Below are 27183 nucleotides of genomic sequence, written 5' to 3' on the forward strand. Positions count from 1 at the left end.
CATTGCCTTCAAGGGCTTTGTAAAGGTCGTTATGATGAGGACTTTTAATGCCTCCTGGGGGAGCCCATTACCATCAGGAGAGAGAGAGAGAGAGAGAGAGAGAGAGAGAGAGAGAGAGAGAGAGAGAGAGAGAGAGAAGAGAGAGAGAGGAGAGAGAGAGAGAGAGAGAGAGAGAGAGAGAGAGAGAGGAGAGAGAGAGAGAGAGAGAGAGAGAGAGAGAGAGAGAGAGAGAGAGAGAGAGAGAGAGAGAGAGAGAGAGAACCCATGCCATCAACATCAAGCGGGGAGAGAATGAGAGAACGAGAGAGAGGAGAGACAGACAGACAGCCAATCACCATCAGCGACGAGAAAGCGCATGAAAGAGATGGAGGAAGAGAGATGGAAAAAGACAGAGAGAGAGAGAGAGAGAGAGAGAGAGAGAGAGAGAGAGAGAGAGAGAGAGAGAGAGAGAGAGAGAGAGAGAGAGAGATGAGAGCCCTGTCCGTAATCAAGGCTCTCCAACAAGGTCGTGCTGGGTGAAATTCAATTCCCCATCAGAGTGTTAAAGGCTCCAAGGTAATGAAGGTTCATTCGTCGTCAAAGAGAAATGAGGATAGTAGGAGCCAGGTTGAGGCTGTTTTGTTTACGATTTTCTGACTACACACTGTACTTAAACTGTTAATGTTTCTCACCGGGGGCGGTACAGCCCCTCAGGGGGCGTTGGGGAGTCCTAGGGGGGCGTTGAGAAGGATACAGTTGAGAGGGGGCCGTGCCTAGTTGTCATTGCGAGCATTAGTCCATTAAAAAAATGTAATAGTAAGGGGGGCGTTGGCAGGCTTGTGATGAGGTCAAGGGGGTGTTGGGAGGCTTATGATGAGGTTAAGGGCGCGTTGGGCGGCTTATGATGAGGTCCAGGGGGCGTTTGTACCAAAAAGGTTGAGAACCACTGCTCTAACATGACTCCTTCTGCTGACTTGTTCAATCATTAGGGTTGGGGCATTACAGGGCGCAGGGATGGGCTGGGACAAAAAACTAGAGATGCACCGGATCCTGATTTTTAGGATCCTGCCGGATACCGGATCCATTGCTTAAGATCCTGCCGGATCCGGAACCGGATACCGGATCCTACAAAAGGGTTGAAACACATAGCCAACTCGCACACGTGGGCCCTTTTTATTACGTTGGCGCAAACTATTTTTAAGACTCATTGCCACTTCCAAACGGCTTTCACTCCATGCAGCGATTGGGGTTGTGAAAGACTGACTGAAAAGCCTAGGCTATGTAAAAAGTAGAGATGCCCCAAATCCTGATTTTTAGGTAACTGCCAGATACCGGATCCACTGCTTAAGATCCTGCCGGATCCGGAAAGTCTGAAAAACCCTATCCTGCCGGATCCGGAACCGGATCTTGGATCCTGTAGGCCTACATCTCTACAAAAAACAAGCCCGGGCATCTTCATCGAAGACCGGTCCGCCAGAGATTGAGAGAGACACAGCATTTTTAGCCATTCATTACAAGCTATTTTGACCACAACAGCGAAAATGAATGAGTAAATCGCACTCAAAGAGGTCAGCTTTACTGCTTTAGCGACATAAGCGACTGATACCACTACACTGAAGGGAGGACCAGTCGAAAATTATCAACAGTCCACCGGGCAAATGCCCTGTATGCCCTACAGCCAATCCAGCCATGACAGGGTGTGACTCTGAAGGTGGAGTCTTAGTGCTGCTGACTCACACGCAGCATCAACGGCACAAAGGAGGTAAAAAATCAATCGAGTTCTTTAGTCACCAGCAGCCACCATGATGTTGTCACCACCAGCTGTTTTCGTACATTCATAACTTTTCCGCTCAGATGCCGGGCCGGCCAAAAACGCCTCTGCACTGCAGGCACACAGACTGTCACTGTCAATTTGACGTAATGTGAAGTGAAAGTGAAGTGAAAGCCCAACTGGGAAACTCCAACTCCCATTGTCATTGTGACACAGCACTCCACAGCACACAAGTGTTCACTGCACACTGCACAAAACGAAATTGCATTTATGCTTCACCCGTACCAGGGGGCAGCCCCCATTGGCAACCCAAGGGAGCAGTGAGGCGGGATGGTACCATGCTCAGGGTACCTCAGTCATGGAGGAGGATGGGGAGAGCACTGGTTAATTACTCCCCCCACCAACCTGACGGGTCGGGAGTTGAACCGGCAACCTTTGGGATACAAGTCTGACGCTCTAACCGCTTACCCATGACTTGCCCTTAATGGTTAGGCAGTTGGCATTGAGGGTTGCAAGTTCCCATCCACTAGCTGTAGGGAACATTCAGGTGTCTCCTTCACTCTGATCCATAACTGAAGACCCTGAAAGTCACCCCGCACTGCTTCAAGAATTGTACTCTAGGGTGTAGACTAGGGTGGCAGACTTGTAACCCAAAGGTTGACAGTTCAACTCCTGACCCACCAGGTAGGTGGGGGGAGTAATTAACCAGTGCTCTCCCCTATACCTAATGCTATACAGGGGCACAGTAGGGCACTGAGAGATTATGCGAGCGTGCGAAGGAACCATGGCGGAAGTAGCCTTGAGCAAGGAACTTAACTCCACATTGCTCCAGGTTGTAACCATACCCTGAGTTGGTTTGGTGGAAGCAATGTAAAAGGTGAAGAGAAAATACTTAGACTTAACACAGACCAAGAGCAACAGAGAGGGAGAGGCTGGGTAAGGACACCCCTCAGGTTTCTGACCCCGAGAGCAGAGTCAGTCAGTCAGATCCCTCACTGTGCAGCCCAAGACCGTGCGGAGCAGGCACCGGTGTAGAGTTAGACATCCACGCACCTCGCCTCCCCTCGCCTCACATTACACCCGTCGTGTTTTTATCACATGTCACTTCACTTCACTTGCCTCATGACAGTTCAGCGAGAGCACTCGTGCGATCGTCTTACAGTAGCCTACATTCTCGTAACAGAGAAGAAGAGCTGTCAGAACCGAATGCTGAATGGCTACTTAGATGCACAGTTTAAAAAATGTAGTGTGTTACTTCAACACTTAGAACGTCAATTTAACACCCTCTAGGTCCCAGAGGTCTCTCTAAGTGTTAAAAGGAGTGTAAAAAAAGAGGGTTTTTTACAGTCTCTGTGAATGGAATGGCCCCAGAAATGTCTGCACACACGAAGAGACACATTGCATCATAAATGTGTTATTATGCATGACAAGAACAAAATGAATTGAGGAAAAATCTTACCATGCACACACACAGACACACACAGACACACACAGACACACACAGACACACACACACAGACACACACAGACACACACAGACACACACACACACACACATACATGTGCGCGCACACCGACACACACACACACACACACAATAGCACTTCACTCATTTCACTGAGACGTGCAATTCATGCCAGGGCTGTGAAATCCAATCGCTGCTGTTTAGTAGCCAGTCCATCCTCTCAGGGATATTAAACAACAAATGGATTTATTTCAGGGAATGGGCTATTCAGGGCTATTGGGCCACAGTGAAATAGGTCAGTAACTCTATTAAATTAAACCTCCTCTCTGCCAAAGCAGCCCACCCATGTTCTGTAATTGTGGTTTATAACCTGCAGCGTGATCCAATTATCCAATAGGCATAAGCATACTATGCCTGGCAGTTGTGAGGTGATGAAGAATATTAACCTGACGATGATTGAAAATCAAATAAGAAAGGTGCAAACAAAACATAGGCTAATTCTACTATACTGCAAAGTGAAGTGATTTGTGTCTTTGAAGTCTATTGTATTAAACATGCAGGTGAAAATTGCACACATTTAGGGTAGTACCCACAGGGGCCGTAAAATTCCCATCAGCCTGCATTAAACAGATGACATATTCCATTCATATTACTGCTGGTGACGGTTGTTATTAGTCACAAAGAGCAAACTCAGACAGCAGCCTGTGTTAAGTGTGAGTAAGCGTTCACAGAATGACATCATGAATCAGGGTCGTCTTGTTATGAAGGGGTATTCTAATGACTTAGGTTATCGAGCTCCTGTGCCAAATTGATTAGGTAATCCCATTTGTCATGTCGTTTGAAAAGAGGTATGGGGGACGGAGAGAGAGAGAGAGAGAGAGAGAGAGATGGGGGGAATCCCTATGTGAGGGTATATCGTAGTTCTGTCAGTCCTCCTGTGCAGTAGCCTAGGCTATAACCCAATGAAAGTACATAAACATTTCGTCTCACTTGTCACGCGCTGAACTGTCAAAATACTGGTTGCCATGGAAGGTCAGCGCGAGGAGCAGAGAAGCCTCGCGAATGGTGACGGAGCTAATTGAAGAGGCCGTGAATGTAACTCGCCTGTCGGTCGCAATTGTTTCACATAGGCAGCTATCCCTTTGCTCCTCGTCAGCGAATGTGTCTTTGTAATCAATTAATCTCCCTGGCACGGCACAATCAAAGCCCACGATAACGTCCAGCCACGATACGCAGCTGATAGGGAATTGTGCTTGAACTGGGTAAAAAAAAGACAACAGAACACCCCACCACACCACACCACCCAGTCGAAGGAGAAACATCCAGAAGGCATTTAGGCTGAGGCTTACATTCAGGTTTGCAAGACATAAAGCGCCAACACATTAGCGACCTTACCTGTCAAGAGCTGGCGACAGCTATGTCAAATCTCAGAGATGAACTGCGAAAGATATGCTCAGCTATGACTGCAGGTCCGCTCGCTGTAACTCGCTCTCTCTCGATCTCTCGTGTTGATTTCTCCGAGCAATGAAGCAACCGGACCGCCTCCGAGCGCGCACTTCAGCAGCTCCGTCTCTCCAAGCGGGAGCGCGCATGAAGTGTGTATGTGCGCGTGTGTGTGTGTTTGCGTGCGTGCGTGCATGTGTGCTAAATCAAAGGGTAAGAAAACACTTGCTAAATCAAAGGGAAATAAAAGAATGGAAAGCCATAGTAATTGCAGACACATGCACGCAGGTGAAATTGGAGTCAGTCTATCAATTTAAAACACAAAAGCTAATTTATCCAGTCTATGCTTTCATGCAGCAATTTCCTTTCAATGGCTGCATCAGGGGCTACACTGATATGAAGAGCATTTTATAATAGACCTTAAGATAGGCCTATAGGGCCTATAAGATATAAGATGTAAGATAAATCATTTGATATATAATGGAAGGGGTTCAACCTTTCGGAACAATGACAAATCTGTAAATTGAGAATGGAAAGTCCTCTGTATCAGCTTCACCATGTTTACGGTTGCTGTTAAATATGCTTATTGTAAAAACTATTGACATGGAATGCCCTGTCTCTGTATGCTGTGGGAAGAGCAGTGGGAGTGCAGCCCCAAGCCCCAGGGTGATTCAATACTGTGTCTGAAATTACAGAAAGTCATCACTAAAGCTTTGGATCTTCAATCTTGTCTAGAGTCATCTTTATAACATCTCAACTACAACACAACACAGACTTAAATTTCCAACCGGTTACATTACGGTATCAGAGAGAAAGGTCAACTGGGAAACTCCAACTCCCATTGTCATTATGACACAGCACACAAAGGCACACTGCACACACAAGGAAATTGCATTTATGCCTCACCCGTGCAAGGGGCAGCCCCCAATGGAGCAGTGTGGCAGGACGGCAGCATGCTCAAGGTACCTCAGTCATGGAGGAGGATGGGGGAGAGCACCGACTAATTGCTCCCCCCACCGACCTGGCGGATCAGGAGTCGAACCGGCATCCTTTGGGGTGCAAATCTGACGCCCTAACCCAGGGATGTCAAACTCAGGCCCGGGGGCCAAATTTGGCCCGCGGAGCCATTTTATTCGGCCCGCGAGATCATTTCAAATGTGTATTACAGTTGGCCCACATACACCATTAATGTACAGCGTAACACAACTTGAACATGAAATTTGCTGTATCACAGAATGTGCAGACACATTTGAACAGACAAATATGATGGGAAAGAGTATATGTGAAATTTAACTATGAGTATGAAGTGCATGCATGCACATTAATCCATTTTTTTTAAATAATTGTTGATTTTGGCCCGCGACTTCGTTCCAGATTTGTATTTTGGCCCTCAGTCAATTTGAGTTTGACACCCCTGCCCTAACCGCTTAGCCATGACTGCCCTATTTTGTCTTAATCTAAATTTCTGTCCATCTGGAAACCACCTTTGATTTCAATCATTGATTCTGTGATTTCCACTCCACACACCAGCCTGCAGCCTCGTGCGTATGATATGATGACAGGCAATTTGGCTTGAAGTTGGGGCACCACAGATGTCATGGCGATTGGCAGTCCCTCTGTTGGTTCACACTACAGGATATTGTCCACAAGAGGGTGTCAACATTCATAAACTGTAATTCATTTACTTGTTTTTATTGTTCTGTACGCACCCCCAGGTTGGGTCAAGTATTGCAATGACCTTCTCTCTTTCTGCTCACAGTGTATTTTGTTGTCTGCAGATGGTACTTAACCCCTTAGCACAACGCTTATAACCTTACTGTCACCAAAATTGTAATGGCTATTAGCAATTTTGTTATGAGGTAGTATAGGAAATTTCAGCAATTAGTGAATAGGACCGCCGGCGACCTCATCTGCAATAAGTCAAGTCGGTTTTATTGTCAATCTCTTTACATGCGCTGGTCATACTAAGAATTGAAATTACATTTCTTACTTTTCCCATGCAGACAGACATAGACTCTCTATACTCTAGGTGTGGACATAGTCAATTAGACATGTATACATACATTTCACCTAGAGTACCTATACAATACCCTTACAGACATATAAAGTGCAAGATTGGGCAACAGCAGACATACAAAGAACATGTATTACTGTAAGAGGTAGTGATGTGCATTCCAGTTAAGTCCTATTGTGACAATTCTGATATGGTAGCATATGAATAATGTGTGTGTGTGTGTGTGTGTGTGTGTGTGTGTGTGTGTGTGTGTGTGTGTGTGTGTGTGTGTGTGTGTGTGTGTGTGTGTGTGTGTGTGTGTGTGTGTGTGTGTGTGTGTGTGTGTGTGTGTGTGTGTGTGCAATGAGTTAGTTCAGTGTGTGTATGTGTGTGTGTGTGTGTGTGTGTGTGTGTGTGTGTGTGTGTGTGTGTGTGTGCGCTTTGGAGTCAGTGCAGTGCGTATTGTCATGTGTGTGTGTGTGTGTGTGTGTGTGTGTGTGTGTGTGTGTGTGTGTGTGTGTGTGTGTGTGTGTGTGTGTGTGCGCACGCGTACACACTTTTGAGTCAGTGTAGTGTGTGTGTGTGTGCGCGCGTGCGTTTGAGTTAGTGCAAGTAGAATGTGCAGTCCCAATACAGTGTTTGGGGTGTGTGTGTGTGTGTGTGTGTGTGTCAGGCTTGTACGAAATTCCGAATTGAATGAATTTCAATTCAAAGTAATGCCATAATACGAACACTAGGTGGTGTCATTACCTTGAATTTCTTTGAATTTAATCTACACCACCCATTGAAAGTACATAGAACACCACCACCTAGTGTTCATATTATGGCATTACTTTGAATTTAAATTCTTTCAATTCTGAATTTCGTAAAAGCCTGGTGTGTGTGTGTGTGTGTGTGTGTGTGTGTGTGTGTGTGTGTGTGTGTGTGTGTGTGTGTGTGTGTGTGTGTGTGTGTGTGTGTGTGTGTGTGTGTGTGTGTGTTTGTGTGTATGTATGTTTTGGGTTAGTGCAAGTAGAATGTGCAATGGGAGGGCAGGTTAAGCGTTCAGCATCCTGACTGCTTTGTGTATGAAGCTCTTTCTCAGCCTGGTGGTTTGGGAGCGGAGGCACCTGTACCTCTTTCCAGAGTGCAGGAGACTGAACAGTTTGTGCGCAGGATGGCTTGTAAGAGGCTACCACACATCACATATCACAAATAGGCCTACTGTATATCACGTGCATCTAACATTTGGCAGGGGGCTAGGTTGCCATCACTGATTGCTCTTGTTTTAATAATCGTTTGGGGGCTTTTTTGTGTGTGTATTCAGATGGGAGGTGAAAATGGAGACAGGAAAGTAGTGGGAGAAAGAGATGTTAGGGTTGGGACATGACCCATTACATTACACTACCTGACACTTTTATCCAAAGCGACTTACATTTAGTACTTTGCATTGGTCACGGTCCCTGCAGTAATGTGGGGTTCAATGCGGGCTTGCTCAATAACAGCACTTCAGCCATGGATGGAAGTGTAGGGAGAGGTACAGGTGGGATTTGAACCCTCAACCCCCAGATTGAAAGACCAACTCCCTAACCATTTGGCCACTGCTGCCCAGATTTGAAACTGGGTCCACATGGGCAAAGTTATCCCAATATATTCATACTATTGTTTTATGCGCATATTTGAATAGAATAGAATAGAATAGAATAGAATAGAATATAAATTAATTGAATTGAATAGAAATGGATTGATGAACAGGAGAGGTGGTGAGCAGGAGAGGGTGTCGGCTTATCAAAGCTGAAATTGCAGACATGAAAGGAGGTCAACAGCAGAGTCTATGATTTCTCTCAGAGCATTTCATTCTAAGGGAAACACATGGAGACAGCAATTGTATCTGAAATTAAAGCTTTGATTTCAATAAGGAGAGACATAGCAGTTCCTTTGTCCTTTGTTGTATTCATCACTTACACAGTAGGTATGGGTGCTGACACCCTCTGGTGGACATAACTGTACTTTCACATCAAAAGTTCGAGAATAAACAGACAGCCTACAAATCAAAAGGCACAGTATGTGCAACTCAAATCAAAACCAATTAACATTCTTATAAAACAAATCCTAAAAGGTGTGGAAATCATAATCTCCAAACTTCAACATTTTCAACATAATTTAACACCATTTTCAACTTAATGATGGAGGAATTATGGATGTAAGCCATAGCCTATAATTCTCTGTTAAGAAAGCTCCCAGAAGCATTCTTCACAAAGGTTGACATCTTTTCCACAATATAACATTTTGTTACGGAACATTTAAAGCAGTCTATAAATTGCCCCCCTCCCCCCCTGAGTGAAAATCATCAACCCTAAGCCACAAGACAGTCCTGTGGTCCATGCGAAGGCAACTCATTTTCTTGACATATCCAACCTCTGCCAATAGATGAAGAGCTAATGAGCGCATCACGTGTAATGATGTGATAAAAGATGTGTTTATTCCCATCACACTTATTTATCAATGCCCTTGTCTTCCTAGCTCCAACAAAGTAAAGCAGACTTGCATTGATAGTGCCATGAACTGTGGGCAATGCTGGACAAAAATAGAATAGAATAGAATAGAATAGAATAGAATAGAATAGAATAGAATAGAATAGAATGTAGACCTAACTATTAAACAACATCTACATCTCTAAATTGTATTACTTTGCCTTGACAAAAAAGAATTTGTCTCTTTGCTTAGGCCTATCTCTGGAATAGGACTACTGGTCAATGTTAGAACATATTGCAGGCATAGGCGACTGGACAAAAGCAACATGGAAAGCTTACATATAGCAGAATAAAAATAACTCACCCACCCCACACAGTCTCTTTAAAATTAAAAGATTTTCCTCTTCAGATAAACTACAAGGCGGAACCTTTTATCTTCGGCACGAGATTCATGGCTACACAATTAGAAGCGTACCTAGTACTTCCACGCACGACCATCGTAAGCTCCCGCAAATTCACACAGAAGGGAGGCCGGTGATCTCATTAAGAGTACTTTTATTAAGGGGATATTGGTGTTTTGGCTCACCGTAATCATGGAAACAATTTTGGAACAGCAGCGCAGATATCATGAGGAAATGGAGAGGCTAATGGACGCCAAAACGAAGGAAATGCTACACAAGAAAGCGACGGTATGCTAACATGCTGCTAGCTGATTAACCCTTGTTACCTACCTGCTATTATGATTGAATGAAATGTTTTTAGCATATGTAGCTAACACCAATATCATTTCGCAGTTGAAGACCATAAGATTCATATGTATGAAGTAATATTGTTACTGTTTTTCTGTCAACAGCTGAGAGATCAAATCAATTCTGATCACAGAACCAGAGCTATGTTGGATGTAAGTGAAGTCCCCATGGTTATCTTACTAAAATTATTTTAAAATGCATGGGATTTATCTATGGGTTACGAACACATTGCAATTCTGTATACTTCTTATTTTGTTTGTAGAGATACATGGAAGTTTGTGGAAATCTGAGCGATTCGTACCACGACAAGGATGGGTGAGTTGACATGACTTGTCTGTTCCACAGAATAGTGTCGACTAGCTGTACCGCCAATCGAACACAATGAGGAATAAACATGGGTTATTATGTCTTGTGTATTTCTTGTTAATATTTCTTAGTCATTGTACTGTTTTGTGCCTGCGGTTCCATAGCCTACCACTGACATTGAAGTTTCCCCCCTTGCATCTGTAGTATGAGGAAAGACGAGCTGAATGCCATCTCCGGTCCAAACGAATTCGCGGAGTTCTACAATCGTCTGAAACAGATCAAGGAGTTCCACCGAAAACACCCCAATGAGGTGAGATAAGGAGGGAGCAGATGCCCCATCATGTTTACAAATAATAGACATGCTCATCAACTCTGAAGTCTGAACCGTTATGTGGAGAGCTTGTCGAGATAGAAATGGACAACTTTCAAGTGCGGTTATATCTTCGTTACAAAACTTATTTATACATGCATTCATTGTTTCATTCATACTATTCTTACTTTGATGTGCATATTATTGGAAAATTGGTGTGTGTGAATGTTTCGACATGCATACATTTCTTTCTTTGGCTTTAGATCTGCGTGCCCATGTCTGTGGAGTTTGATGAGCTGATGAAAGCCAGAGACAACCCCAGTGAGGAGGCACAGAGTAAGTGATCACTAATGAACCTGTAAATAATACACTTTAAACTAAGTGATGGCATTTGGCCAAATCTATCAAATCTGAATTATTTAAAATGTGATGTTCGGATAAGCGCCTAGATAATTGTACACAGGGGGTGCAGACTTTTTTTTTTTTCTCCTTCGGAGGGAAATGTACTGACAGCTGACACCTGTATCTTGTCTAGACCTGGTGGAGTTCACTGACGAGGAGGGATATGGCCGCTATCTGGACTTGCACGATTGCTACCTGAAGTACATCAACCTGAAGGGTGCAGAGGTAGGCTCACACTTTTCTTACTGCCATATAGATTTTTGTTTATTTAAAAAGACAATTTTCTTTTTCATGTGTAGGAAACAGTAACGTTTTATCTAATCTAATCTAATCTACCCAGTGGCCATGCCAGGGGAGTATGTCAAGAACCTGGTCAAGTAGTAGTCCAGGTTCAGTTAACCTTGAGGTAGTGGTAAATCATCTAAGAGCCTGGAGTCCTTATTTTCTCAACCAAATGACAAATGTGGGCTATCTATTAGCAGACTTACCACTTCATTCAGGTTAACCTTGCCAGGTTTATCATTTTAACCATATTCTTGGAATACTCCCTAGATATTCATGTGCTGACGATGGTACTGTTGTGCCTTTCCCTTTCTCAGAAACTGGACTACCTGACCTATCTGTCCTCGTTTGATCAGCTGTTCGACATCTCCAAAGACAGAAAGAATGCAGAATACAAAAGGTTGGTGCAAATCTTTGTGGAAAGCCACCTAAAGCAGGATTCAGTAACTCAATAAATCGACCTGGCTGAATGGGTGTGGTAATATTGCCTGGTCATCACCAGACCTAATCACAAGTGAGATGAGGTCTGGAGACCTGCCTACTCTAAATCCTGTAGGCGGTGGGGTGTGTGGTTTTGTGATTGGCGACGGCTGTTATTTTTTTTGGCATACGTAGCCATAGCCAATTGTGTCAATTGTATCCTTTCAAACAAACTGCAGTCATCGCCTTTCTATGCCTCCCTGCTCTCTGATTGGAGAGAGACAGTCAGGGACCATGATCTGGTACCCTCACTTAGGGTAGACTCCATACTGTCTTTCAGATCAGAACAGTTGTGCAAAGCAGCATGGGATTTCCCAGGCTAGTGGTAATAAGTATCCGCTGGTTCATTGACTTGGGTCGAGCGCTTACTGAACCTGGGATGTCTGCCCCTGGTGTTGGGGCTCATGTTGTGGTCCAGTCCAAATACATTGAGATGCTTTTGTAGTAGCCTGTATCCTCGTCTTCTTTTTTTTAAATGTATTTTTTGGGGGCTTTTTGGTCTTTATTATGACAGGACAGTATGAGAGGAGACAGGAAGCGGTTGTGAGAGACAGATGGGGTAGGGCTGGGAAATGAGCCCGGTCGGACTCGAACCGGGCTCCCCATGGGCAATGCAAGCCCAAATGTAGGGGGCTTAGCACGCTGCACCACACTGCCCCCCCTGCATTCCCTTTCCTCTGTGCACTGACTATTATGCTGTGGTCTCCTCAGGTATCTGGAGATGCTGCTGGAGTATCTGCAGGAGTATACGGACCGCGTGAAGCCTCTGCTGGACCAGAACGAGCTCTACGGGAAAATACTGCTGGAGTTCGAGAAGAAGTGGGAGGGGGGCAGCTTCCCCGGATGGCCGGTGAGAGAGATGTGCTCATATTCTATCTACGCCATGTACACACTGCCAAAAACTGTGATGACCAATAGCAACAAAATTCTGGTGCCACACAGATGTCGTTTTTAGTTATTCTATTTATTTTCAGAGCGTTAGACTGATGAAGACGCTTGTCAAAACGTTAGCCTAATGCAGTGTTTCCCAACCTTTTCTGTCTTGTGTACCCCCACGCCTTTTTCGTTGTGCCACGAGTACCCCCTAAGTCAAGTTCTATATCGCTATCTCTATCCTAGTGTAACTAAGCTGTATATAGTTGTCAAAATCTCATTTTTTTCAAGTACCCCCTGCAGTGTGCTCGCGTACCCAATCCCATAGTGGTACACATACCCCTGGTTAGGAAACACTGGCCTAATGCACTGAAAATAAATAAGAAATAACTAAAAACTACATCTGTGTGGCACCAGATTTTCTGGACCTGCACTGGTTGCGCTGGATTGTTTCTTTATAAGCGCAGAGTACGTGTTTTTCTCTGTTTGACCAACATCGAAGCTCAAGTCGCATACTGTAATCATTAGTGTGATGGTGGGACAGTGTAATGGATGCACCCGTGTGAAACTACAGCAATTCATTGTCATTGTGTCATGAGTAGCTACTTTTCTGTAGTTTTGTGTCGTTGTTGTACTGTTTAGCTAACGTGTGTGTGTGTGTGTGTGTGTGTGTGTGTGTGTGTGTGTGTGTGTGTGTGTGTGTGTGTGTGTGTGTGTGTGTGTGTGTTTCCTCTGCCCATTAGAAAGAGACGAGCAGTGCCTTGACTCATGCCGGAGCTCACTTGGATCTCTCTGCCTTCTCCTCCTGGGAGGTAGGACACTGCTTGTATTCAGTGGCAATACAGAACACACATGGCCATTGCAGAACATCCACTCTCTTTGCAGAACACACATGGCTATTGTAGAACACGCATGGTTATTGCAGAACACACATGGCTATTGCAGAACACGCGTGGCCATTGCAGAACATGCATTGTCTTTGCATGACATGCATTCTCTTTGCAGAACATCCACTCTCTTTGCAGAACACACATGGCTATTGCAGCGTAGAGAGAGAGAAAGGTTCCATTGGCCCATTGTTTCCGGGTTCTACAGTTGCAAGGGGGAGGGGGGGTAAATCCCCCTTTAGGCAGACCTAAGGACTGTTCTATTCAATGCTAGGAGTATTATGACGCGTCCCTTTAGGCAGACCGGAACCTGGTCATGTTAGGTGCCCATAGAAACCTATTATGTTGGCATATCTCTATATACTTAAAGAATCTCTGTTCTCGTCGCAGAATATGCATTTCTCAGCATACATTGTCATTGCAGATCCAAATGCTACATCTGATTTAGGTTTGTGCAGCTTTTCCCCCACTGCACAATTAATTCTCTGTGCTCTGGAATGTGAGTCCATATAGCATTGTAGGCCTTGGAATGGAGGAATGCCCTTTGTAGTGCAAGGCAATGTAGTGTATACGAGTAGTGCCAGTGCAATGCTATGTAGTACCAGGGTTTCCCCCAGCACTTAATTGCTAAGGCGGCCACCTTGACAAGAAACATCTACCACCTTGACTAGGTCCCCTGAAAAGATATATTATGCAACATATTTCATGTTGTGTATGTAATTTCTAAATATACTTAGCCAAAAAATATATACTTTTAACGCCCCACCACCTTGACTAACAACAATTCTGGGGGAAACACTGTAGTGCGGTGCCAGTGGGTTCCCCTGCGGAGTCAGCATGTATGGTGTGTGAGGTGTGGTGTAGTGTGGTGCTCCACCATATGGGGATGCGGAGGCCCATCTGCTGTGGTGGTGCCTCACTGCTGCTCTGCTCTGTATACTACACACACACACACACACACACACACACACACACACACACACACACACACACACACACACAGGTATTCTGTATTGCTGTTTGTTATGCCCTGTGGACCTTCCAATAAGAGTTGGCCTCTCTCTCACACACACACACACACACACACACACACACACACACACACACACACACACACACCAGTGGCGTCTTTTGGTCATAAAAATTAGGGAGGACAAGGAGGTGGTCAGTCGGTAGATGCGGGAAAATGGGGTTAGTAATGGCAGATGTTTAGTATTAGGTTGTACTACAACCGTTGTAGGCCTAATAGGTAACTTAATTGATATGGCATTGTGTTGTCTGGAAAGCTGACTTATGACATCTATAAAAATAATTGCAACAAACTTTGTGTAATATATTATCATACATAAATGCCCAAAGTGTTTGAGGGGAAAGAAAGAGAAGAGTGAAGAAAATTATTATAGAAAGTAGAAAGTTACATAGGGAGTAGGCCCTATATCTAACTTTGACCAAAGGCAGCATGGCATCTCACCCTGTCAATTGTGTTTTATTAGGCGCAAATTGACAATTCTGAAGACCTAGTAATGCCTATGACATTGAGTGACAGTAGCCTATAGCCTAGGCCTAAGGGTTTTAACATCAACACATTCTTACATATTTTTAAACATTTTAAACCCCTTCCATTATATTATTTTTAAAATCTTATGTATGATCCATAATATGGTAGGCTACATGGCCTACGACGTTGTGGTCGCCTATGCCTTTTGCGTTTGAGCCTGCGTTGAGAGCGACAGCTCTGTGCAGCTGTGGAAGGAGGAGCTGGCGAGCGTTGTCTATTGAACGGTTTTTCACTATGTTCCGAATAAAAAATATGTTGTAGGCCGTGACTAGTATTCCTAATTACACCCAAATCAAATTACATAACATGATGTAGGGTACATGTTGGAAGTTTATGCAGAGACGTTTTATGAAGAGGTTAAAGCTTCGTACTGTTTCTCGTCTTGAGGAGTGAGAAAGAACGCCAGTCTAGGGTCAGTGCATTCATCTACAGCCAAAAGCATTCTTATTCCCATTTGTAAATAACCCTCTTTTGGGAGAAAAGCACGAAGGAGAAACGCAAAGACAAGCATTGAGAGTATTATTTGTGCGCGTAGGACATGCTGAAACAAGACTACCTTTTAAAAACGTTGGTGATGGTGTCCGACTTTGGATTTGCATCCGTGCTTTTTTTTTTTTTTTTTTTTTGCATCCGTGCTTTTTTTTTTTTTTTATCTTTTTTTTTTTTTTTTTTTTTTTTTATTGCAATAAAGAGGATGACAAAGACATGACATAACAATAAGGCACACAAGGTCAAGTAAACATAGTAAATATGAACAATTGGATTAGGTTACATTACACAAGTCTAATTATAAACAAAAAAATAATAAAATAGACAATAAACAAACAAACAAGAGGAATACATTAAAGAATATTCAAAAGTCTGTCATTTTTTCTTATTATTTACAAGCTTGAGAGAGTTGAGAAGAGAAGATATTTCTAAAATAAAAACCATAAAGAAGGATTGCATTTTTTCCACTTTTGTTTATGAATAAAAAACTTAGCATGTAAAAGGAAGAAATTCACTAAAAATTCAAAAGAAGGGTCACTTGAGTTTTCATAGTAAAAGAAAATGTCTTTAAGACTGAAAACATAAAGGTCTTGCTGTGAAAAAAGATAAAAACTAAGGTCTGCAAGAAAGCGTTTCACTATGTTACAGTCAAAAAATAAATGTACAAGGGTTTCATCAACATTATTACAAAAAGAGCAATTTGAACTTAAGTCTGTGTATTTGGAAATAAATACATTTGTGGGGTAAATCTTATGGAGAATTTTGAAATGAGTTTCCTTTATTTTATTCGTAATGCAATATTTGTGAGGTAGTAACCAAGCCTTCTTCCAAATGATGTCTTGAACTAAAGGATTCCAAAAAAATTTCCCTCTAGGAGTGATTCTGTCCCTTTGTTGAAGCGATTTACGTATATGTTTGTTGTCACATTTTTTATCAGTTATGTTAATGCCGTTTAATATGATTTCTGAGGAGAGTGGAGTAAAATTGGGTAAATTATATGATAGGTGACTTCTAATTAGAAGCGCTAACCCTTGAGGGATTGCCTTTATAACTGTTTGAAATTGACGAAAGGGTATAGGAAAAAAAAGAAAGCGTGACAGAAACTGTTCATACGTCAAGAAAGTACCTGAATCATCAAATAGAGAGAAAATAACATAAATGCCATGTTCAAACATTTAGGGTAAAATAAGGTTTTGCTTCTTACAGTGATATCAGAGTTGTTCCATATAAATACTTTATGGGGGGAGAAGTTATGGACAAAGCACATTCTCCAAGCAAGTAGGCATTGCTTATGGAAATTAGAAAGTTTAAGAGGTAGCTTAGAAGGGGAAAAGTTGCACTTAAGAATAAAAGAAAGACCACCTAATTTATTGAATATGTGATTAGGGATAAAGAACCAGAGTGAGTTGGGTTTGTAAAAGGCATCTCCGAATCCATCCAGTCCTGAAGGAGCTAATTGTGTTGGAGAAGTCTAAAACATCTAGACCTCCATTAGCTTTACAATCTGCCAACACTTCCTTCTTTAACTTATGAGTTTTATTTCTCCAAATGAAATCCAGAAATAATTTGTTGATCTGTTTTTATGTTTTGTCTTTCAGAAATAAGGAAAGAGAGGGATAAACAAAATGAGAAAGACCATCTGCTTTAGAAAGCAACACTCTACCATATATACTAAGATCACGTTGTAACCAGGAATTAAATATGTTCTTGGCTTTTAATATTTTCCCTGCAAAATTTAAATCCTCTCTTATCTTGGTATCCTTAGTTATTTGTATACCTAAATATTTAACTGTTTGTTTTACTGGGATGTTATACAATACTGTATCATTGCAGACCTGTAGGGGTAATATTTCACATTTTGAAACATTCAACTTCAGGCCTGAAGCATCAGAAAACTGTTCCACAAGAGCCAGCGCATGAGGAAGTTGTAATTTATCTTGCAAAAACAAAATTGTGTCATCTGCCAATTGTGATATTTTAATTTCCCTTTCAAAAATGGTTAGGCCCTTTAAATCAGAATCATTAAGTATACTTAAAGCAAGAAGCTCTGTCACTAGCAGAAATAAAAATGGGGAAAGAGGACATCCTTGCCTTATTCCACGCTCAACATTAAATCTATGAGTAGTGCTGTGGTTAACTATTGCATTGCAGAGCTAGTTTATGTCATAATAAGCGTCTGTATAATATTAATAAAGGGTTGACCAAATCCAAATAGCTTGAGAGATTGAAAAATGAACTGATGCTCAATGGAGTCAAAGGCCTTGTAAAAGTCTAGCAGTAGCATGAGAGCTTCAGAATGTACCTCATCTGAGTAATCTAAAAGATCAAGTACCAATCTTATATTGTTTGTAATGTGGCGGTTTTTTATAAAACCAGATTGTGTCTCTGATATGATACCATCAAGGCCAGTTTTGAACCTTTTTGCAAAGACCAGTCTAAAAATTTTATAGTCGATTGTTAACAGAGATATCGGGCGCCAATTTTCAATGGAATGCACATCCTTTCCCCTGGTTTAGGAATTAGAGAAATAACTCCTTGCTTCATAGTTGACGTCATATGTTTTTGTTCAATACATTCTGTGAACATATAGAATAATGGGTTCTCAATGTATTCCCAAAAATGAACATAGAATTCTATAGATAAACCATCTATACCAGGGGCTTTACCTTTCTTCATAGAAAAGAGTGCTTTCCTTATCTCTGTTTTCGTTATGTCAGAGTCACAGAATGACATATAAGAGTCATCTATGGTTGGAATGTATCTCTCAACTTTTTTGATGAACACCTCTGCTGTACAGCCATTAAAATTGGAAGTGTATAAATCTTTATAGAAATTATAAACATGGTTTGAAATTTTAGTGGCGTCATTACAGATTTTTACCATTAACGTTAAGACAGTTTAGCATTTTCCTTTGACCATTCCTTTTCTCCAAAGCAAAAAAGTAAGTAGAGTTTTTCTCTCCCTCTTCCAGCCACTTGGCTCTAGACCGCACAAAGGCGCCCTCTTGCTAGATTCAAATAAGAGATCATCCAGTTGCAGACTGATTTTTTTTATTTCTAACTTTTCTTCTTCTGTATTATCTTCTTTGGATAATAAATTTAAGCGTTGCAATAATTCAGTTTCTAACTGATTCCTACTGGCCTTAATTAGTTTACATCGTTTTGAGGCAATGAGTCTAGTTTTGTATTTAAAAAATTCCCATTTTTGTTTGTATCCATCATTACAATCAGCAAATAGCTCTTTGATGAGTGTTTTAATAGAGTCATTGAATTCCTCATCAGATAATAAGGAATTATTAAATTTCCAGTATCCTCTTATTGCTGGTTAGAATGTAGGTCACCAATCTTGAGAGTTATGAGTTTGTGATCTGTTAAAGGTGCAGCAGAGTGGGTGGTATCTATAACTAAAGACAAAGCAGACTGTGAGACTAAAAAAAAAATCAATTCTTGATTTCAATGTCATAGTATTGTTGGACCAAGTGAAATCAACTAAATCTGGGTTAAAGAAACGCCAAGTATCAGTTAAAGATAGATCAGAAGTTAAGGACAATATTAAGTTATTTAAATAGGAACTTTGATTCAACTTGGGAGGAAATCTATCAATTGAACTGTCCATACATTCATTGTAATCTCCACCCAGAATTATAATGAGTCTTTATATTTTGTCATTGAGTGATTTAATTTTACTGGAGATCTCAGCAAAAAGAATTTTGTTAAGTTGACTAGAATTATATCCATAGATATTACCGATAATAAAGGTTTTCTTGTCGTAATTGGCAACAATTAAGACCCATCTACCTTCTAAGGAATGCATCATTTCCAAAACCTCTCCTTTAAATCTGTGTATGAGTATAGCAACACCTGCAGAGTGGCTGCTACCATGAGAATAGTAAGTCTTGTTCCCCCATTGTAATTTCCAAAATTTACCATCTTCTTCAAGTGAGTGTGTTTCTTGTAACAAAACAAAATCAGCTTCACTTCTCTTGCAAAATAAAAATAAAGCCTTTCTTTTCACATTTTCTCGTATTTCCTCTAACATTTAAAGACACACAACACAAAGATTCAACCATGAAAACAAACTTAATAAACACTGATATGCAAGAACTTGCACAAAAACTCACCTACAAAAGGAGGTGGATAACAACTTTAACATATTCTTATGCACAATAAGCATCATCAGATAGCCTATTAAACTTAGGCCCTATTGAAATCGGACTGACTGCTTATTTTTTGTTTGCTTATTGAAAAACAAAGGATTTTTGTATTTTTTGGTAATGGGCTAATACTGCAAAAGAGAGAAAAAATACCCCAGCTGTTACTAATAGGTCTACTGGGAAATATAAATTAGAGTAGGTCTAACCTACTATACAACTTAAAAAGGCAGGAGTAAATTGAGAGTCTATCATCTCTGAAGATAAAATAAAAGCAAAGGAAGAATTGCATATTTAGGCCTACAGTTATTTTGGATAGCTAGAAATGGATCGGCCTAAGCCATTCAATCCCAGTGACCTCTGTATAATCATATTTTTTACCGTCGATGAGAGCATGAGAGTCCTTTGAAAGATGCCTTCTTGCCTTCACTTCTTGCCTTCTGGACTAAAGGCCACAACTTCTCTCGTGCCGCTCTATCTTCTGGTGGGACAGGCTCCGTGATTGACAGTTCGTTATTCTGAAGAAACTTGCACTTCTTCGACGCTTGCCAGATCGCGTCTCTCACCCTTCTGAATGAGAAGCGGATGATAATTGAGCGGCATTTCGCATCCGTTGGGTGGCGGCCCGAGGCGGTGTACCACATCCACACCCGCGTTGAGGTCGTCAGCAGGAAGAAAGGTTTGCCGCTTGCTGTAGAACCTCGATGACTCTCCGTCTGACATCTTCTCCAGCTTGTTCTTTCAAACCATGGAGTTTCAGAAAGGATCTTCAGCCGTAGCGTTGCGTTTCGATCAAAGCTTTTTTCAAAGCGGTGTTGTCTTTTTGCAGCATGTGCACTTCATTCTGCAGACGGGAAAGCTCCTTTTTGTTTTCACCAACATCGGCAACGAGTTGCTTCACTGTAGTGGATAATTTGTCCAGTTCTTTTTGAAGTAGCCTGAGTTGTTTTTTCAATCACTGACACCTTCTGGAAGGTAGCATCATGCTTGAGGGACAATTTGCTTATCGCAGCTAAAATGTCCTCGTTAACACTGTGTGATTCTTCTCTTTTAGATTTTTTGGACACCGGCTTCAATGGGGTATCCGGCAAGGGAATTAGTGCAATGTCTTCGGTTATTTTTGAATCGGAGTCGTCAAAGAATATCATGTCGTCTTGCTCACCAGCATGGATAGCATTGTCCGCTGCCATCTTCGGTATCTTCGTCTTTACCTTTTTATTCTTCAATTTCTTTCCCATAAAGTTCAGTTATTGGAAAAAGCGTAGCCTAACACGAAATAAAACAAATGGCTTGCATCAATATTAGTTGTTATAAAGTTGTTATAACCACTTCCCTTGACGAGCTCAAACGAACACGCCTTCCTCCACTGACGCCATCTTGGCTCCCTCTTTGCATCCGTGCTTCGCTTGCATTGTGTAGCTCGAGTGACGTGAGAGATTGACACACTGACCTTTCCACTCGGTTTTTAATCTAAATCCAGGGAGTGATATTGCGCGATTCACAACATGAAAACATTTGAAATTTCGTTTGTATTTATTAAGGGTTCATAAAACATTCGCCAATTACAAACTTTCCACTGTCTGCTGCCGCATTCTTCTTCACGGTAGATTTGTATATCGTTGTCATGACGACCGAGTTCATGCTTGTCGTCTGTCAACCTAACTCGTCATATTCTGATTGGCTTTTGATAAATTCAGCTTCGCTGATAGGCAGATTACTTCCATGGCTCATGACCCGCCTAAAGGGAGGAAAGTCCTCCCTAAGCTCCATTCACTTCAATGTTAAAAAGTAAAGCCCGCGCTACGGCCGGATTTTCACCATTTATAATGGAAGTCAATGAGGATGGAAGGGAGGACGGTCCTCTAAGGTCTATTATGTGAATTAGAAGCGCTAAAGTATATGTTTTTATCGCTAAATAGCTATAAAATACTAACAATTATATAACAAATATATAATAAATATGTTTTGTTTTCTGTAATTTATACTGGAAGATCTGGCTTTATTATTTTGAGGGAGGATCGTCCTCCCTTTCCTCAATGGCAAATACGCCATTGACACACACACACACACACACACACACACACACACACACACACACACACACACACACACACACACACACACACACACACACACACAGGTTTTCTGCATTACTGTATGCTATGCCCTGTGGGCCTTCCAATAAGAGTTGGCCTCTCTGACACACACACACACACACACACACACACACACACACACACACACACACACACACACACACACACACACACACACACACACATTGGCTACCTGCATCTCACGTCCCTGTGTGTCCTCTCTGTGTGTCCCTCTAGGAGTTGGCTTCTCTGGGGCTGGACAGGTTGAAGTCTGCCCTGATGGCCCTGGGCCTCAAGTGTGGAGGGTAAGTCAAGTCAACGTATGTTTGTGTATGTAGCAAAATGTGTTGAAGTAAAAAAAAAAATGTCTGCACACTTCAGTTCTTCAATAACTGCCAAGTTCTCAGTCTCAAAGACCTTCCTCTGGGTGCCCTGAGTGTGTAGACTTTCTTTGCTTAAATTTTCACCGTTTTGTTAATGTCTGGCACCTTTTAGTCACCAATGTGGTGAGTGCTCTTCTGCCACTTGTGGGTTTATGTTTTCTATGGAAAATGTTTTTAAGACTGAAAATGTAACAATGTAACTAACTAATGCAGATGGGTGATAGAGGTTTGTGTGCTATTTGCAGGGCTCTAAATTAACACCATCCAACCGACCAAATGCTGGTGAAATTTCAATTCGTCTAGTAGAAAAGACCAACTTACTAGCCACTCTGACCTATGTGTGAGTGTGTGTTTGGCTAGTAAGATGGCGTCTAGTAACCATTTTGGCTGGTGATGGAGAAAACTAAATTCGTACCCTGTCCTACACTGGCTATGTGTATACAGTATGTTTAATCTGTCATACAATGTATATTACAGCATGTGTATTTGTGTATCCTGCTGAACATCTTCATTTCCCTCCGGATCAATAACGTCACTCTAATTTCAGTTTCCGAGTATAAGGGACCATGTACAATAAAAACATAAATGTGTGAATTGTAATTGCATGAATTGTACCAGAGTTAGGCCGCAATCAGACCGGATGTGGATTTCTGCCTACAATCCGTGATGCGAGACCAGCTGATTTATCTGAAGTGATCACGCCGAGCGCGGATCCACTGCCCATTTCAATGCGGTGACCAAGGCAACGTAATGGCTGAACTGTCACTCGCAACGTAGCCTAATCGATGGTGTTGTGTTATTTGAATGTTGTGAAAACATAAACAAAATGCTTTGTAAATTCATCTATGTAAAATGGATAGAAGGCGAACTCTTCTAGCTCTCCTACCGTTGGATAGTGAATCTGACATGAACGGTCTCCTATCGAACATCTGGAAATCCACCGCGGATTTTCCGCCTTGAGTTGAACTTTTTTCAACTCAATCCACCCGGCATGGAGAGGTGGTCGAATCCGCAATCCGCCTTGCGCTAATATTAGACGCGGAATCCGCTCATTTTTATTGACAAACAATAGAACACATCCGCCTCCTACTGTAAAATCCGCGTCTGGTCTGATCACGGCCTTAGCCTGAGGCTAATGTCCATCTGCATCACCACTCTCCTAACTCTCCTGTTCCTCCTTGGTGCAGGACCCTAGAGGAGAGGGCCCAGAGGCTCTTCAGCACCAAGGGCAAGTCTATGGAGTCCCTGGACCCCTCTCTCTTCGCCAAGCACCCCAAGTCCAAGGGGCCCAAGAAGTAAGACCATCACCTGACCACACTATTGTCCACACACAGAGTGCAGTCTGTACTGTAAGGGCATTTTTCTCACGGGCAATTACTACGTAAACTCCCCCCATGCCCCAAAAAGCAACACAGTTACATTTTATAATACTTTTGGACGAACAAGTTACACCTGTATGGTCAGGTTTGTTGTTGTTGTTTTTTTATTTTTTATTTCTTTTCTTTAACTTGTTCCATTTCCTCTTTTCAGGGACACAGAAAGGAACAAGGAGATCGGGTTCCTGGAGGCCCAGATATATGAATATGTGGAGATCCTCGGGGTGAGTGGGTCACACCTGAATCGTTGGTTAATGTAGGACGTCAATGTTATGGCTGTGTGGCTGTGTTATTATGATGCAGTGTTGGTGTTCTCTCCGTTGGCTTTCATCCCTCAATATACATTTATACGACCATACGACATAATTGCCACGGGTCACTCAATAGTAGGCTGCAGGTTACATTGCACTTGGGTGCTTTTATACAAACGTACAGGTACAGCTAAATGCATTAATGCAGCTGTTGCAAATTTACTGAAGGGTAAACTTTCTTCCCAAATCATCGTACACGGTACATCTGGAAGGCAAAGCATTTACAACATGATCATATAGTGGATGACTGGGCTGCCTGATATGATATGATATGTGTGAGTGGGTGTAATATGATGTGCGTGTGGGTCTGGTGTGTGCGTGTAGGGCTGATGTGTTTGTGTGGGGCTGGTGTGTGCGTGTAGGGCTGATGTGTTTGTGTGGGGCTGGTGTGTGCGTGTAGGGCTGATGTGTTTGTGTGGGGCTGGTGTGTGCGTGTAGGGCTGATGTGTTTGTGTGGGGCTGGTGTGTGCGTGTAGGGCTGATGTGTTTGCGTGCGAGAGTGTGAACCAAGTAGTAGATGGTAGATAATGGAAAACATATTTGTTTGTGTGAAGCAGTGTATGTGTGTGTGTGTGTCCTGTACTTTAGTCCGCTCCTGTACTTAGGAGCAGGGCGAGTTGACGTGTGTGTGTGTGTGTGTCGGGTAGGGCTGGGCGATATGGAAAAAAAACAGTATCACGATATGGATTACTTTATATCACGATAACGATATATATCACGATATAGCACAATTACATACGTTTTCAGTTATTTTCTTTATTTGCTCTTTATTTTTTCATGTCGCAAAACAACCTTTCTTTAAAATGGATCTTTTTATTCTTATTTTTACAGTTACATTAACTTATAGTGTGTATTGTGACGACATGAAATGTAATGAAATGATTATACAATTGAATATCATGATATAAACGATATAGGAGAAAGGTCACGATACGATACACTTTTATATCACAATAATGATGTATATTGTCATGTTGCCCAGCCCTGGTGTCGGGGCTAACCTATGTATGGTGTGTCTCCCCCATAGGAGCAGCGTCAGCTGACTCATGAGAACGTGCAGCGTAAGCAGGCTCGCACAGGCGAGGAGAGAGACGAGGAGGATGAGGAGCAGCCCAGTGAGAGCGAGAGTGAAGATGAAGACAACGAAATCATCTATAACCCCAAAAACCTGCCACTAGGCTGGGACGGGAAGGTAAGACGGGATACTATACTGGCAATCAATGTGTCTCATTTACAGCAGTGGTTCTTAACCTTTTTTTCTTAAAGTCCCCCTTACCCCTGTGCCCCGTTTTGGTGTTGCTACACCTTCTTCAAAGTCAGACTCTTAAGAAGGTGTAGCAACACCGAAACGTTAGTCAGGTGTGTGCACAAAATACAGTCTTGAAAACTAAGCTGCAGTGTGCTCCAGCCTCTCCTTTCCAGTGATGTTTGTCCCACTGCGATGCACCTGCAAACTGAGTGAGGGATGATACGTAGAGTCCCAATTCTACAATAATGTGCGTTTGTTCACTGCAGCCCATTCCGTACTGGCTCTACAAGCTGCACGGTCTCAACATCAACTACAACTGTGAGATCTGTGGAAACTACACGTACCGCGGACCCAAGGCCTTCCAGAGGCATTTCGCAGTAAGTAAACGACGAACATGCTCCTCAAACAAGCACAGCTGCTATAGAAGTAGCATTTCAAATCAAAATAATTAGTCTATGCTGTGTCAATGGTTTTTAGAAGAGCTACTGCTGCCATGTGTGTTTCTCAGATGTGTCCAGATGGGCCTTTTCTAGATCTACTTTTCGGAAAAATACAATAAACCGTGTGTGTGTGTGTGTTTTGTTCAGGAATGGCGCCATGCTCACGGTATGCGTTGCCTGGGCATCCCCAACACGGCCCACTTCGCCAACGTGACTCAGATTGAAGATGCCGTCTCATGTGAGTGCACAGAAGCATTTTACACACACCACTTAAGACCTAAATACAAAAGCTTTTAACTTGCTGCCTGCCACTCTTGGAAGATGAGCCAATGAGCGATCAATCAGAATTACTTATATAGCACGTTATCATAATTGTCATTCAATGTGCTAAAAAGTAGAGAGAGAGAAGAGAGAAGAAAAAGAGACATATAAGAGACTTTCTGTTAGTCCTCTTAACTCTGCATCACTGTCTAATCTTTGATATTTCCGTCATTTAAACGTTTCTTTGTCTGTCCTTGACTTCCAGTGTGGTCCAAACTCAAGTCCCAGAAGGCCTCAGAGAGGTGGCAGCCAGACACAGAGGTGGGTCATCTTTCTCCTTTATTGGTGTATTTAACTGGAATAAAAAAAATTCCGGGAAAAAACCCCAGTGTGCTTCATATAGCTAGGTGGCTGAGTCTTGTATATATTTGTTTATATTTATGATAATGTTGGAGATTGTGCCATTTCATTAAAAGAGGCAGTATTTTATAGTGTTCTATACACCATATAGTGTTTTTAATAACAAGGTCACAAATCAGGTATGCGAATCAGAAATGTGCAGATAAAGTAAGTGTAGTGTTTTGTATGTCTGAACTGTTGTTGCTGTATGAATTTCTTGATTGATATTCAGTTGAGCATGAAAGTTAAGATGTTGATTATGGTCCGGAGGGGTTATCAAGCCGTGCACTGTACACAGTAGTAAGAAGAGCTCAATCTTGCGTAACAAATTTGTTCCCATAATGAGGTATTGTCACCATACCTGTTGTGGCCTTACTCGTGATGATCTCATTAACTGTGTTCACCCACAGGAGGAATACGAGGACTCGAGTGGAAATGTGGTCAACAAGAAGACTTACGAGGATCTGAAGAGGCAGGGTCTGCTGTAAACCTACACAACACGAGTCGACACGAGACTTGAAGAAGTAGACAAGAGCGAACAGGAGCGAGCTTTTCTGTCAAAGCCAGTAAGGCAGTGTAACACGAAAAAACACAGGAATTGGTAACACCAATAACGTGAAACTGAAGAAAGCCTAAGGAAGTACATTCAACCAGACATGGATGTTACTGGCTCCTACACACACACACACACACACACACACACACACACACACACACACACACACACACACACACACACACACACGCACACGCATACATTTGTATCGAATGGGTCATCTGCATTATTGCGGATATCCATAATTTCCTAATGCCATTTTACTGTCTCTCCCCCCGCAAGCAATTTTTATGTTGTTTAAAGATATATTTCTGTTGTTTTTAAAAGATAAATCGTCCCTTTTCCATTCCTTTTCTGTAGCTGAAATATATACAGTAAGATGGGGGATGTCTTTTTGTAAATGATGCTTCATCTAATAAATTTTCTGTGATCTTTTTCAGCCTTGGTGTGCGTTTTTGTCTTGTATTGATGGCTCCCTCTAATCTATCTGATATACAGTAGTGTGATCGTGCACTACTAAAT

The 27183-nt window shown here is 42.2% G+C and overlaps 2 protein-coding genes across 2 annotated transcripts in view; one reads left to right on the forward strand and one right to left on the reverse strand.

Annotated features, from left to right (window-relative positions):
• Window positions 1-4746, reverse strand: part of LOC134436418 (ubiquitin-conjugating enzyme E2 E2-like) — an 84451-nt gene extending 79705 nt beyond the window's left edge. The window contains exon 1 of the mRNA XM_063185624.1: window positions 4611-4746. The gene's annotated coding sequence lies outside the window, so the exon portion shown is untranslated. The remainder of the gene's footprint in view (window positions 1-4610) is intronic.
• Window positions 4747-9588: 4842 nt separating this feature from the next.
• Window positions 9589-27100, forward strand: sf3a3 (splicing factor 3a, subunit 3). The gene is made up of 17 exons (XM_063184836.1): window positions 9589-9793; window positions 9958-10005; window positions 10116-10168; window positions 10364-10469; window positions 10733-10805; window positions 11005-11096; window positions 11471-11553; window positions 12345-12483; window positions 13250-13318; window positions 21924-21991; window positions 23257-23364; window positions 23600-23669; window positions 24784-24948; window positions 25272-25382; window positions 25593-25683; window positions 25972-26027; window positions 26516-27100. The coding sequence occupies exons 1-17, from the start codon at window positions 9698-9700 to the stop codon at window positions 26591-26593; spliced, it is 1506 nt and encodes a 501-aa protein (XP_063040906.1). The 5' UTR covers window positions 9589-9697; the 3' UTR covers window positions 26594-27100.
• The last annotated feature ends 83 nt before the right edge of the window (window positions 27101-27183 follow it).

The sequence above is a fragment of the Engraulis encrasicolus genome, chromosome 20, assembly GCF_034702125.1.
Source record: "Engraulis encrasicolus isolate BLACKSEA-1 chromosome 20, IST_EnEncr_1.0, whole genome shotgun sequence".
In the NCBI taxonomy this organism is placed as follows: Eukaryota; Metazoa; Chordata; class Actinopteri; order Clupeiformes; family Engraulidae; genus Engraulis; species Engraulis encrasicolus.

Bases quoted from the DNA above. Each gene is read 5' to 3' on its own strand.
- sf3a3 (XM_063184836.1), top strand. From the start codon at position 9,698: ATGGAAACAATTTTGGAACAGCAGCGCAGATATCATGAGGAAATGGAG. The intron at 11,097-11,470 runs GTAGGCTCACAC...TCCCTTTCTCAG, and splicing joins TCAACCTGAAGGGTGCAGAG to AAACTGGACTACCTGACCTA. The intron at 12,484-13,249 runs GTGAGAGAGATG...TCTGCCCATTAG, and splicing joins GCAGCTTCCCCGGATGGCCG to AAAGAGACGAGCAGTGCCTT.